Source organism: Rhinopithecus roxellana, chromosome 13 (genome assembly GCF_007565055.1).
Source record: "Rhinopithecus roxellana isolate Shanxi Qingling chromosome 13, ASM756505v1, whole genome shotgun sequence".
NCBI classification, from domain to species: domain Eukaryota; kingdom Metazoa; phylum Chordata; class Mammalia; order Primates; family Cercopithecidae; genus Rhinopithecus; species Rhinopithecus roxellana.
In genome coordinates this window covers 44345987-44358036 of record NC_044561.1, presented here as the reverse complement: position 1 = coordinate 44358036, position 12050 = coordinate 44345987, and the positions used below count along the sequence as shown (strand labels likewise).

Sequence of the window (12050 nt, the reverse complement as noted above, 5' to 3'; positions counted from 1 at the left end):
GTCTCCACCCATCACGTGGCCCCTGGCGAGTGCAACCCCTCAAGGTCACTCTCTCCCTTGGACCCAGTTTCCTTCACAGATTCCAGAGCTTTCTGATCCGAAACCCACCTTGTGCTCTGCTGGAGCCTGTGTGTACAGAACGTTAAGAAGTTACTGCTGTAGACCACAGCCTGCTCCAGGTGATGGGGCTGACGGAAGGAGCTCCACTATCCCCATTGCTGGCCTGACACCAGGGCAGGGCTGCTCACCTGTATCCAGCCAGGATGTTCATCAGCGTGGACTTCCCGGCCCCGGAAGGACCCATAATGGCCACCAGCTCACCACTATTGAACTTTCCGGAAATTCCTTTCAGAAGGGTCTTGTATCCTGCAAAAACCAGATCATATTCATGTTCGTTTCATTTTGTTTTATCTCTAATGCAATATGCAGATGTTCAAGTACACACGACTGAGGCTGAAGGCAACCTTTGACATGCATGGTAGAAAAGGCTGCATTCCAGGGAAGAACATGAACTTCGTGTCTTTTGAATTCCCTGGTCTACGTCTTCAATTGCATTTCACGGGTTATAATAATGATGATAACCAGCACACATGTAATGCTTTAGAGCTTACAAAGCACTTTCCCACTCATTGTCTAGTCTATAAGTAATCCACCGTTCCTGTCTCAGAGTGAGGAAGTGATGTCCAGTGGGCCCAGGTGACTTGCCCAGGCCCTCGGCCAGTGTGGGCAGAACCCAGCTCTGGGCTGTAGCACTACCAGCTTGCTCCTACCCCGATATGCTATGCATGTGTCTGTATTAATTAATAATTCACTTACTGCATGTACAAATTATTTATGTTTTATATATTTATGTAAGTATAAATTATGTATATACGATTTATTTAGAAATAATCAACATATAATTAAATCAATATATTATTAATCTCTTGATTAATAATTAAGAAAGTTTGTCATTTTGCAGCCACACCAAAGTGCTTTGAAATTTCTGCCAGGTCTCCACCTCAGAGCTTTATAAAAGGGGAAATGCTATACATCCCAAGCAAAGCCACATTAATTTTTTTCAGCTAGACTGTTTAAAAGTGCTGTAAATAATCAAACAAAAGCAACTGGAGGCATAGATAATGACTCCCAATCCAGGGGCACTTCTCAGTGTAGTACCAGATCAGAATCCACCGTTAAATGATCAAGAATCATGTGAATGCAACTTCAGCTCCCACACATTTCAGGGGACCTAATGAGACAGGGACCCGTGGGGTCCTTGGCCCAATCCCGGGTTTTCGACTTTCTCCCGGTCCCCAGCTGGGCACCCACGCCTGTATGTTTCCATGAGTCTGGCCCAGGGGAGTTTGCTTCCTGCTGTCTTCCTGTCTTTCGTAGACAGGACACTGGAAAATGCCAACCTGTCACCAGGTACCGCCTTAATTTGGATGTGGAGTCCCTGAGGCCTTGTTTAGGGGAGTCAGAGAGCTGCGGAAGCCAGTCAGGAAGCTTGGGACTGCCACTCATGACAGAGAGGGCGGTTGTCGCCCCAGGGAGGGCCAGGAGAGTCATCCCAGCGGGGGTAGGGGCACAGGAAGAAAGGGCAGGGGCCGGAGAGCAGCTCAGAACTGCAGGTGAACCAGCTTGTACAGCAGGACCATGAATAACAATGCTTACAAACACACAGCACTTGAGGCCTAAACAGATGAGCAGGGCTGGAGGAGGACCAGGAACCCCGAGAACAGCCCTTATGCTGAGCTACGGGTACCACTCGGTGGACAGGCAGACGGAAGAGCTGGGGACCACAGAGACCCTTCCTCCACGGGAGCAAGCTCCCTGCACCACGGAGTACCCAGGCCCCTGGGGACTCACGTGATATCACTGAGAAAGCACTATATGCTGGGTACCTGCTAATTACTGCCTCTTGTCTATTCAGGGTGGAAGTGAGGCTGCTCCCCACCAAACCTCCCTTAGGCTGTGTCCTCTCAAAGTTACGAGCTGCCTGAAGACGCCCGGTCACTGAGCTCACCAGCAGCCATCATCTGACCATGCCCATGACACAGCTGAGGGCTCATGCCTCAGGCTCTGAGAAGCCTCTCTCCCTCCGTCCAGGGCTGGCAGGGCCCACGTCTCCTGCTGGGCATAGCCTCTGAGCTCTCACCTGTGACAGTGCCTGGGGCTGACCCTCAGGGCTGGGGTACCGGATGGTCACCCTGGCTGGAGGAAGCACACACAGGCTGCGATGACCCCCAGGACCCCAGGAACAGGACAGGGTGTGGAGGCGGGAGCATTCGGCCCTCTCATGGGAAAAGCAGGACAGGTGGTCTCAGGCTGGTCATGCTATTGAGAACCACCAGACTGGAATTGCAAGAATATACAGCGAACAGAGAGTGCACACAACTGGGGCTGCAGGCATCCTCTCCACCTGGTCCTCATGGGGTCCAGCAGTGGACACAAGGCCCAACTCAGGGCTGTACTTCTCTAATATTAGAAACCTGTTTTTCTTTCTTTCTTTTTTTAAAAAAGTCATGCCTTTGGGATTGGAGAATCTTAAAAGTGGCTCTGGAAGCAAAGTCCAGTCAACATTAGTCTGCCCTGCTGTGGGACAGCCCGGGTGCAACAGCGACCCTGTGCAGGTCTAAAAGAGAGTCCCGAGCTGAGGGGCCCAGGAAACACCAGTCAGAGGCTTCCTGTCATAGTCGGGTTTCCTGAGTATCCAGCACACACACGCATGCACACACGCATGCATGCACACACACACACACACACCCCTCTCTATTTATGTAAGGAAATCACCCTCCCCGCAGAGCCCTGCATTTGGTTCCTCTTATAGAAATATAAAGTGAAGATGGGACCATCCTGCCCCGCCTGCCCTACTTACCCACCCTGAGCTCTGCTCAGCCCACTTCTTGGCATAATGGACATGCGCCTGCCTCCCTGTCCATGTGGGCTCTGGTTCACAGCGCACGCAGTCTTCCACTGTTTTTCTGGCTGGGATAAACGCCCAGGATGACAAGTGTGGAGACTGCCAGAGCCAGGCCCACTGAAGGCCCATCAGCCCCGTGCAGGATGCCCAGGTTCAGTGTTTGAAACAGCCAGATGCTAGCCCAGACCAGAGTTTAGACACAACCCAGACCAGACCAGAGCCGCAGACCAGAACAGCCAGACCAGAACTTAGAACCCAGACCAGACTCAGAAAGAACTCAAATCAGACCCAAAGAGAATCCAGAGAGAACCCAGACCAGACTCACAGAGAACCCAGATCAGACCAGATAGGACCCAGACTAGACCAGATAGAACCCAGACCAGACTCAGACAGAACCCAGACCAGACCCAGACAGAACCCAGACCAGACCAGATAGAACCCAGACCAGACCAGAGAGAACCCAGACCAGACTCAGACAGAACCCAGACCAGACCCAGACAGAACCCAGACCAGACCCAGACAGAACCCAGACCAGACCCAGACAGAACTCAGACCAGACCCAGACAGAACCTAGACCAGACCCAGACAGAACCTAGACCAGACCCAGACAGAACTCAGATCAGACCCAGACAGAACCCAGACCAGACCCAGACAGAACTCAGATCAGACCCAGACAGAACCCAGACAAGACCCAGACAAAACCCAGATGAGACCCAGACAGAACCCAGACCACACCCAGATAGAACCCAGACCAGGTCTAGAGAGAACCCAGATTAGACCTAGACAGAACCCAGACAGAACCCAGGCCAGACCAGAGCCTCAGATCAGAAACTAAATGGAACTCAGATAAAAACTGCAGACCAGAACCCATGAGAGCGCTAGGCAGGGCAGGGCTGGCCTCTGTGAGCCTGGGTGGGAGGAGGGCTCCGCTCCCCATTTATTCCAGTCAGTACCTGTTTCCCCCGCATCCCTGGACTAACCCTAAAGTCTTTATCAATTGCTGGATTGTCTCTGAGCACTGCACGCTAAGAAGAAGTGATGCAGCTTAATCTCTTTTTTAAGGGACATAAATTCATAGTCAATTAAGGCAAAAACAAGCCATAAGTTCAACCAGACTTCTCTGGGAAATGGAAAGAAATGGGAGGCGAGGGCCATCGAGAACCAGAGGAGAGAATGGGGTCTGAGCAGGGCCCCAGGCGCCAGACACCTGCTCAGGAATTAATTCCTTAAGTGACACTGGCAGTCTACGTTTCTTCTTGGGACCCTAACATCAACGTCTTTAAAAACAGGGAACTGGACAAGATGGTTTCTAGTGTCTTAATTACCCTAGAAAGGAAGCAAATGCTCTATGAGCCTGTGAAAATCCTTGCTCCTTAACATAAAATGTGGGAGCTTAGCAAGGGGCACAATTAGCAGTGCCCGGGGCTGTGGTCATCGCCCGAGGACAGAGATGGGAGGATGACAGAAGAATGCTCCAGATAAGGTGGTGATGGACTGTCCTTGGAGCCGCAGACCTACATCATCAGAGAGGAGCAAATCCCTTGGGATATTCCAAAGACAACCCATGGAGTCTATCTCTGCCCCTTTTACGGTTTGTTCACTAAGAGGATGCATACTTGGGAGAGACGGGGACAGAGCATGCTGGTCCTTCGGAGCTACTCACTATAAAAGGAGCAGTGGAAGCCCCGTGATCCCAGACCCTCCTAATCAGACTCACCTTGGCTGAATTTCATATTGCAATTCTTTTATTTTATTTTATTTACTATTTATTTATTTTTTAGTTTTTTTGAGACAGACTCTCACTCTGTCACCCAGGCTGGAATGTAGTGGCGTGATCTCGGCACACTGCAAACTCCACCTCCTGGGTTCAAGTGATTCTCCTGCCTCAGCCTTCCAAGTAGCTGGGACTACAGGTGTCCACCACCATGCCAGGCTAATTTTTTGTATTTTTAGTAGAGACAGGGTTTCACTGTGTTAGCCAGGATGGTCTCGATCTCCTGACCTTATGATCCGCCTGCCTCAGCCTCCCAAAGTGCTGGGATTACAGACATGAGCCACCGCGCCCGGGCTCATATTGCAATTCACAAGGCCACTGTCAAAGCAAAACCAAGAGCAAGCCCACTTACCCAGGCTGAAGAGAGAAGAACGCTATCCAGGAAGGGGAGGCCTGAAGATGAATCTCTCAAGCCATGAGGGGCAAGCTATGGCAGTGCACTAGGGGGCTGCCTCGCTAAGGGGGTGGCCAGGGCTGGCAGGACGCCACTGACTGTAGAGGTGGAGAAAAATGTCTCCAGGCCATCCCAGCTTGCGGTCCTGAGCCAGCTCACAGTCTGGTGTAGTGGACCACAGGTGCACATCTGGAAAGCCTAAGAAGTCAACAGTGGTCAGGCCACCCTGCAGTATATTAGAGCTGACCCCTTTCCAGGGCTCATCCTCTCACAGCCCTGGAGGCTGGAAGTCCTCACTGGAAGTGTCCTCAGGGCTGTGCTCCCGCTGCAGGTGCTAGGGGAGGACCTCCCCTGCCTCTACCAGCTGCTGGTGCTCCAGGTGTTCCTTGATTTGTGGCTGCCTCCCTTTGATCTCTCCTCTGTCTGCACATGGGCCTCTCCCCTGTGTGTCTGTGACTCTGCATCCAAATTCCCATCTTCTTATCCGGACAGCTGTCATATGGGATCAGGGATCCACCCTACTTCAGCATGACCTCATCTTAACTAATGCCATCTGCAGTGACTCTGTTTCAAGTAAGGCCACATTCTTAGGGAGCAGGGGTTAGAACTTCAACATATCTATTTTGGGGACACAGTTCAACCCACGGCAGAGCACAATGCTAGAGAGAAAGCGCCACCCGGGGCTGTGGCACTGGATGCAGCCTCCAGGAGGAAACGGAGCTGTGGGTGCCGGAATGAGGGCCGTGAGGGCCTGAGCACTCTGGACTGTGTTATCAGGGGTGCAACCCTGCCCGAGCATGGCTGCAGCTCCTAAGAATTCCTGTGCACACTTGGAAAGATGGTATGAAGCTGTTCCATGTGGGGATGGGGGGCCAGCACGAGCGAGTGCCAACAAGCTGACTCTGGTCCCAAGGAGCTCAGCCAAAGGGCTCAAGAGGTGGGCCCCCAAAGTTCCTCACACAGTGACTCCAGAAGAATGTGGCTCTGAGGAGCCCGCTCAGACCTGACTGTACTCAAGGAGAGGGGTGTGAGCCCAGGCTGGCCGGGGAGCATGGCACCCTCCCACCTACTGTCTGCCACCTCAGGCAAAAATCACGAGAGCTAGTGGCCTCAAGGCCAGAGATGGAGTTCCTGGTGTTGTCAAGGCTTCCCGAGACCCAACCCTCCCTGTGCACATGCCCCCAGTCAAGACCCTGAGAGAGCTCCCCAGAGCACACCAACCAGCACCCCAAAGAGCGCTCCTCTATCCCACCTCTCTCGGTCCTTCCCCTTCCCCCATGTGGCCTTCTGTCTCCCACCTCCTTCCCTCTCTCCTCTGTCTCCCTCTCTCTCCTCTCTGTCTCTCCCTCTCTCTCTCTTTCTCCCCACCTTCTCTCTCTCACCCTTCACCTTTCCTTTGCCAGCATCCTCTGAGAAGTAGGAACCTCACCTTTCCATCTCTAAACATTCAGCCCTGGCCCAGTGCAGATACTCAAGTGTCGCTGAATGGATGGATGAATGGATGAATGGATGAACAGTTGGATGGATGGATGGATGGATGGATGGATGGATGGATGGATGGGCAGATGAGTGGGTGGGTGGGTGGGTGGGTGGATGGATGGATGAATGGATGGATAGATGGACAGACAGATGGATGAATAGATGAATGAATGGATAGCTGGATTGACAGATGGAAGGATAGAAGGATGGAAGGATGGATGAATGGATGGATGGACGGACGGACAGACGGATGGATGGATGAACAGATGTTTAAAAACCATGCAGATGAAGCATTCAGTAATGTTTAAAATTAAGTGAATACTAAAGAGTTTCCTGAGTTATCCCCTCCCTCAGAATGAGCCACTTTTAGCACATTAGAGATTCAGAGACAGCCTGTGCACACGTCCCGAATTCCAGTGATCATGAGTATAAGGAGACAACGTTGGAATGAAGCCGCTCCTCCTAAAAGCCAGCCCACCAACCCCAAACCAGGCACCCCAGAGAGCCGGGGATCCCACAGCCGCCGTATGACGCACGTCTTCTTCTGCTTCCGGCTCTGTCACTGCCCTCGAGACCCTGAGAATGTCAGCTCCATGAGGATGTGAGCAAGACCAGCTTCTTGATTATCACACTCCATGAGCCTGGAATGGAGCCTGCACAGTGGTTACTGGAAGGAAATGCTCGTGGAGCTCACAAGACAGGAAGGGCTCTTGGCGCAAGTGAACCTCGAGCAACATCCCGTCTCAGGCAACACCATGGCCTTGTTGTCTCTTCCTACACCTCCCTTCTGAGAGGACAGACCCCTTTGGGACCAGAGCCATCAGGCAATGTCCAGAGGCCACTGCAGGCCCAGCTGCCTGGCCCCTCCCCAGAGTGTAACGGCAGGATCAACCTACTTCAGGCATTTTTATAGGGTCACTGGCTCCCTCTGTCTTGTGTTACGTAAGCACAAACCCCTCCCCAGTGGATGGGACAGAAATCATCAGGAAGCCCGTAGACAATGGCCATGGAAACATGCCTGCTGTGTTCACTTCTGAGTAATTATGTTTTGCTATAAACGTTGCTGAGGTGTAGAAAACACAGAGAAGTGTGCAGACCGTAAACACATAGCTTCATGCGCTTTTCCAGATCGAACACAACGGGGTCCCAGCCCCCAGATCAGAACCGGGACGTGGCCGGCTCCTAGGAGCTCCCTCTCACCCCCTTCCTGTCATTTCAGGGATAACTGCTTTTAAATCTAAAGTAAACCCCCAAAGGTGTTGATTTTTAAACAAAGAAATACAACTTTTCCAGAACAAACAATAAAAAGGACTGTTTCCTCCCTTGGAAATGAAGGCAACATCCCTTTGCCCATGAAAAAATCAAGGCACCTTTCTGAGATGGAGATTGCCCCCAGCAATCCCACAAGCCCTGTTAGCTGCAGTGGCCAGGATACACCGCTTGCCAGACAGCCCCTGGGACAAGGTGACTCCGGCCTAGAAGGAATTTCAGGAAGGCACTGAATGTTTACATTTCCTACATTAGCTAACAGTGCTTCACAAAGACACTGATACCTGTCAACTGTGAAAACCTAGGAAGAGTCACGGGACACAGCAGCATCGCTGGGGGCTGGGAGACCTTTCCTCTGCAGAAATGTGCCCTTGAAGGAGGCACAGGCAGGGCCAACCCAGTCCCCGGGCAGAGGCCATGAGTCACAGAATGGGCCTCACCGGGCCAGAGCTCACTGGGGTAGGCATGGTGCCAGCCTTGCTCCTGTCACTCTGCTTAGGCCTCACAGCAGTGAGTGCTGCATCCTGCTCCATCTTTTACAGGTGACATTCAAGGGCTTGGAGAGGGTTAATGACCTGCCCAAGGCCACGCGGTAGGTCAGCAGAGGATGCAAGATTCCAATCCCTTCTGCCAAATCCAGAGGCGGCTCTTGCGCCCAGGGCCACGAGTGCCTTTGCCAGGCCCCGCAGAGCGGTTCCTGGCCCTTCCCCTCCTCTCTCCCTCCTCCTCCGAGTGGGCACGTTCCCATTGAATCAATAGGGTCAGCTCAATCCAGAATTGTGCATTTAGTCTGATATCGCAAGAAATATTGAACAGAGGATGAGAAGGAATTTCAGGCCTTTCCCCTCATAAAGAAGAAACCCTGTGGGTCACCTGAGGCTAAGAATACCACCCAGGTGTGGGCAGGGTGACTCGCAGCGCTGGTGCAGTGAGACGCTCTGAAAGCTACGGCCATAAGAACTCCTATGCCCATTCAAAGGATCTTCACTTGTGCAACTGACCTTTATCTTTCAATTTAGTTTTCATCCTACAAAACATCCTCAGAAAAAAGGAGAATTGTTGCCAGGGTGTGGGAAAGTCTCCTGTCCTTCAGGGAGGACTCGAGCCCTGCTTACATGAAGTACTCCTTGCAGCCCCTGCTAGGAAACATGCTTCCCCAAGCCAAATGCACGCTCCCCAGACCTTCGTGTGAGAAAAACCTCTCCTGCCACCTGCCCAGCAACCAAGCGATCTGAGCCCCTTGGGAACCATTAGGCCCCCAGTCCTGGTTACCTGCAGAAAATAATAAGCAAGTGACTGGCTCACTCAGGTTTCACTGAATGAGTTGCGGTTTGGAAAGGGGCCTGCTGCTTCTCAAGAGACCCTGGGGAAGATCGGTCATTGGGTTTTGTTTCCCAGCAGCACCAACAAAGGCGTGTTGTCCACCTGCACTGGGCTGGGCTGGGACCAGGTGAAGTGGGTACCCGCAGAGAATCAGGGCCTTGCTTTGTGGTTGTCCAAATGTCAAATGTCACTCTGATAGCTCAGCGTTCTGACCTCTCCGCGAGTTAAGTACGCCATAAACATAACTGTGGATAAACAGCAGGGACAAGAGGCCATCCTGTGTTTACGGAGCTCTGCAGCCGAGGTCGCAGCGTGTTTCGCCATCCTTGTCTTGTTCACTCACCCGCCAGCTTCCCGAGGGGGCCGGGGCAGGCAGGACATTCTTCTTCCAAGTCAGGGCAAGGCAATGCGTCTCCTCACAAGCGGGCGGTCCCTGATATACAGAGGGACACTCGGGGTTTCAGTGGAGAGAGGGGGCGGGGAGCTGCCCAAGCTTCCCCAGGCGCCCGTGGATTCTGTGCCCCTTCAGCCAGGCCAGGGAGTCTGCAACGGAGTTTCCTATCCTGCCTGTCTGTTTTCTCAGGAGTCATCCTCTCTCATGGGAGAAGACGCCGTGCAGACAGTACTGTTCCCACCGGCCGCTCCCATCGCCCCACATCCAGGAGGTCAGCTTTCCAACCGCAAACATCAAAACACTGTCACCCTGGCCTGAGCACAGCAGGGTATCTGAAATCCCCTCACAAATGGCTCTGTTTAGTAAACATGCAGCCAGCAGGACTCCAGAGCTGCCCAGGGTGGCGGGGCGGGGGGCAAGAGCACTCCTGTACTAGAGGGCAGAAAACGGGAGAGAGGGAGGTGCACAGCTGTGGGGCTGTGGGGAAAAGTGGGTAGCTCATGGGGGAACAGAGGTGGGGTTTGCTTTCTGGGTCCTTGTTCAGTTTCTGGGATGCCTCTATTTTCTTTCCTTCCTGCTAAAGGATATTTTTCTCTCCTTGGCTCCCGGGCAGCAGCTGGGTGGGGCTGAGTGCAAAGACTGAGAGGGGAAGTAAGAAGTCCATCCTGCTCCACTGTGACATCTAATGCCACCAGTTGGTGTGTGTTTGGTGGAGGGGTCACTGGGGAGTTTGGGCCCTCTGACATGGCTCTTCTCCTCCTTAAATAACATGGTTTCAGACACTCTGGTGAGCTCTTTTGAAAATCTTTTCAACTGCAAAAGAACCCAAACAAAATCCTGGAGAGGGAATGCTGGGAAGGAAGACTGGCCCACGCTCAGGCTCTCCGTTTTCACAGGTGATGAGCCCCTGGCAGGAGCAGCAGCGTCACAGATCTCAGCATCTCAGGACCCCTTGAGAGGAGCCCTGGCCCCAGCCTGGCCACCATTCAGCTCCATGGTGGAAGCTGGGTCCTAGAAACGCCCAGCGCCCAATGCCACCTGCAGGGTTGAAGTGAGCATCTACTCTGAATGCCTTTAGGGCCCTGTGGCCAGTTTCACTCGAGAAGCAACACAACACATCCTCACCTTCCTCCGTGGGATCGCCAGGAAAACCCCAACCATTGGCCCTTCCTACCCCATGAGTCGCTGATAAGACTTTGCCACTGACAGAGACCACTCCCAGGTGATGTGGCCCTCCCTGGACTTGGACTGACCACATGTAGGATGCCGCACTGCCCTGAAGAAGCCAGCAGGGAAGGGGAAGACCAGGCCACGGTCCAACCCACAGCTGCTGAGCTTCAGGGCCGCTCAAGCCTGGGAGGAAGATATGAGGGGTCTTCTTTCTCCTGCTGTGCCCCTTTGCCATAGACCTCTCTCTCCCCTGCTCTCTTCCTTTCTTCCATCCAAAGGGAGGAGGCAATGGGCTAATGAGAAAACACCCCAACTCTGCCTCTTCCTAAACTGTGAACTGCGGCAAGTGGCAAATCCGTAAGCTGCTTGCCCTCAGGTAAACACCCATCACCGAGTAACTGCGTGAATTAAATGCACGTGCAAATGCCCACTGGGTTACAAACACATGGCTTTAGCAATCCTGCCAGTTTTTATCAAATGAGTGACACTTAGTAAACAAGGTAATGGCCAGCTCCTCAGAAGCAATGCCACTCGATTTGCCTCCATAGTCTGAGGGCCCACAGGACGACTCCAGACAAGGAGCCTCAGTTAATGCACCTTGAGTGGACGGTTGGATGGGGGCATGATGACAAGGCTTGAGCCCTCTAGGCCAGACATCAGACCCCTTTTCCCTAAAGAGCCGAATTGCAGATATTTTAGGTTTTGCAGGACACACCGTCTGTCATAAACACTGAGCTCTCCAGTTTAGCAGAAGCTAAAGCAGCCACGTGCATGTGCATGGCGGTGGCTACTGCAATGAAACTTCACTTACAAACTCAAGCAGAGCACAGATCTCATCTCCAGGCTGTGTTTTGCTGACTTTGCTCCAGAACTCTGGAGCTGAGCCCAGCACCAGCGACATCTGTGAACGTGATGTCGTCTCTCTCACACCAAGTCATGTCTCCCAGGCAGGGGCATGTGCAAGGTGGAAGAAAACCCAGCTAAGGCTGGGGATGCACCCTGTGCTCTTGGGGGAAAGACAGAGTATGAGAACAGGACAACTGAGGCGGGTCTGAGAGAAAGGCAAGCTTGGATCACCACCAGGAACAAGGGAAAGGACTGACGATGCCCTCAAGGAGCTCTGAATCCTACGGTTCTCCAGAATTCTGGAGTGAACGATTCAAACTCCCCTCACATGAGAAGGCTGATTTGTCAGCTGATAAAGAAAGCTCTGGAGCAGCTCTCTCCCGGGTGCTCCTAGACACCCACTGTGCCCTCCTAATTAGGGAACAAAGCTGCTGCTGGGGTTACCACCCAGAGCTGCAGCCTTCAGAGCCACCTGCAGGGGGCAGACCTCATCCTG

General features: G+C 52.8%; 1 protein-coding gene across 4 annotated transcripts in view; it reads right to left on the bottom strand.

Annotated features, from left to right (window-relative positions):
- The window catches only part of ABCG1 (ATP binding cassette subfamily G member 1), a 78456-nt gene that overhangs the window by 32112 nt on the left and 34294 nt on the right, over nucleotides 1–12050 (bottom strand). For 3 of the 4 annotated variants that reach the window (XM_010383190.2, XM_010383191.2, XM_030914833.1), the window contains one exon: nucleotides 249–366. In XM_010383190.2, coding sequence (XP_010381492.1) covers nucleotides 249–366 — 118 coding nt within the window. Of the gene's footprint in view, nucleotides 1–248; nucleotides 367–12050 lie in introns of those variants that run through there. The other variant, XM_030914832.1, reaches the window with a different exon arrangement.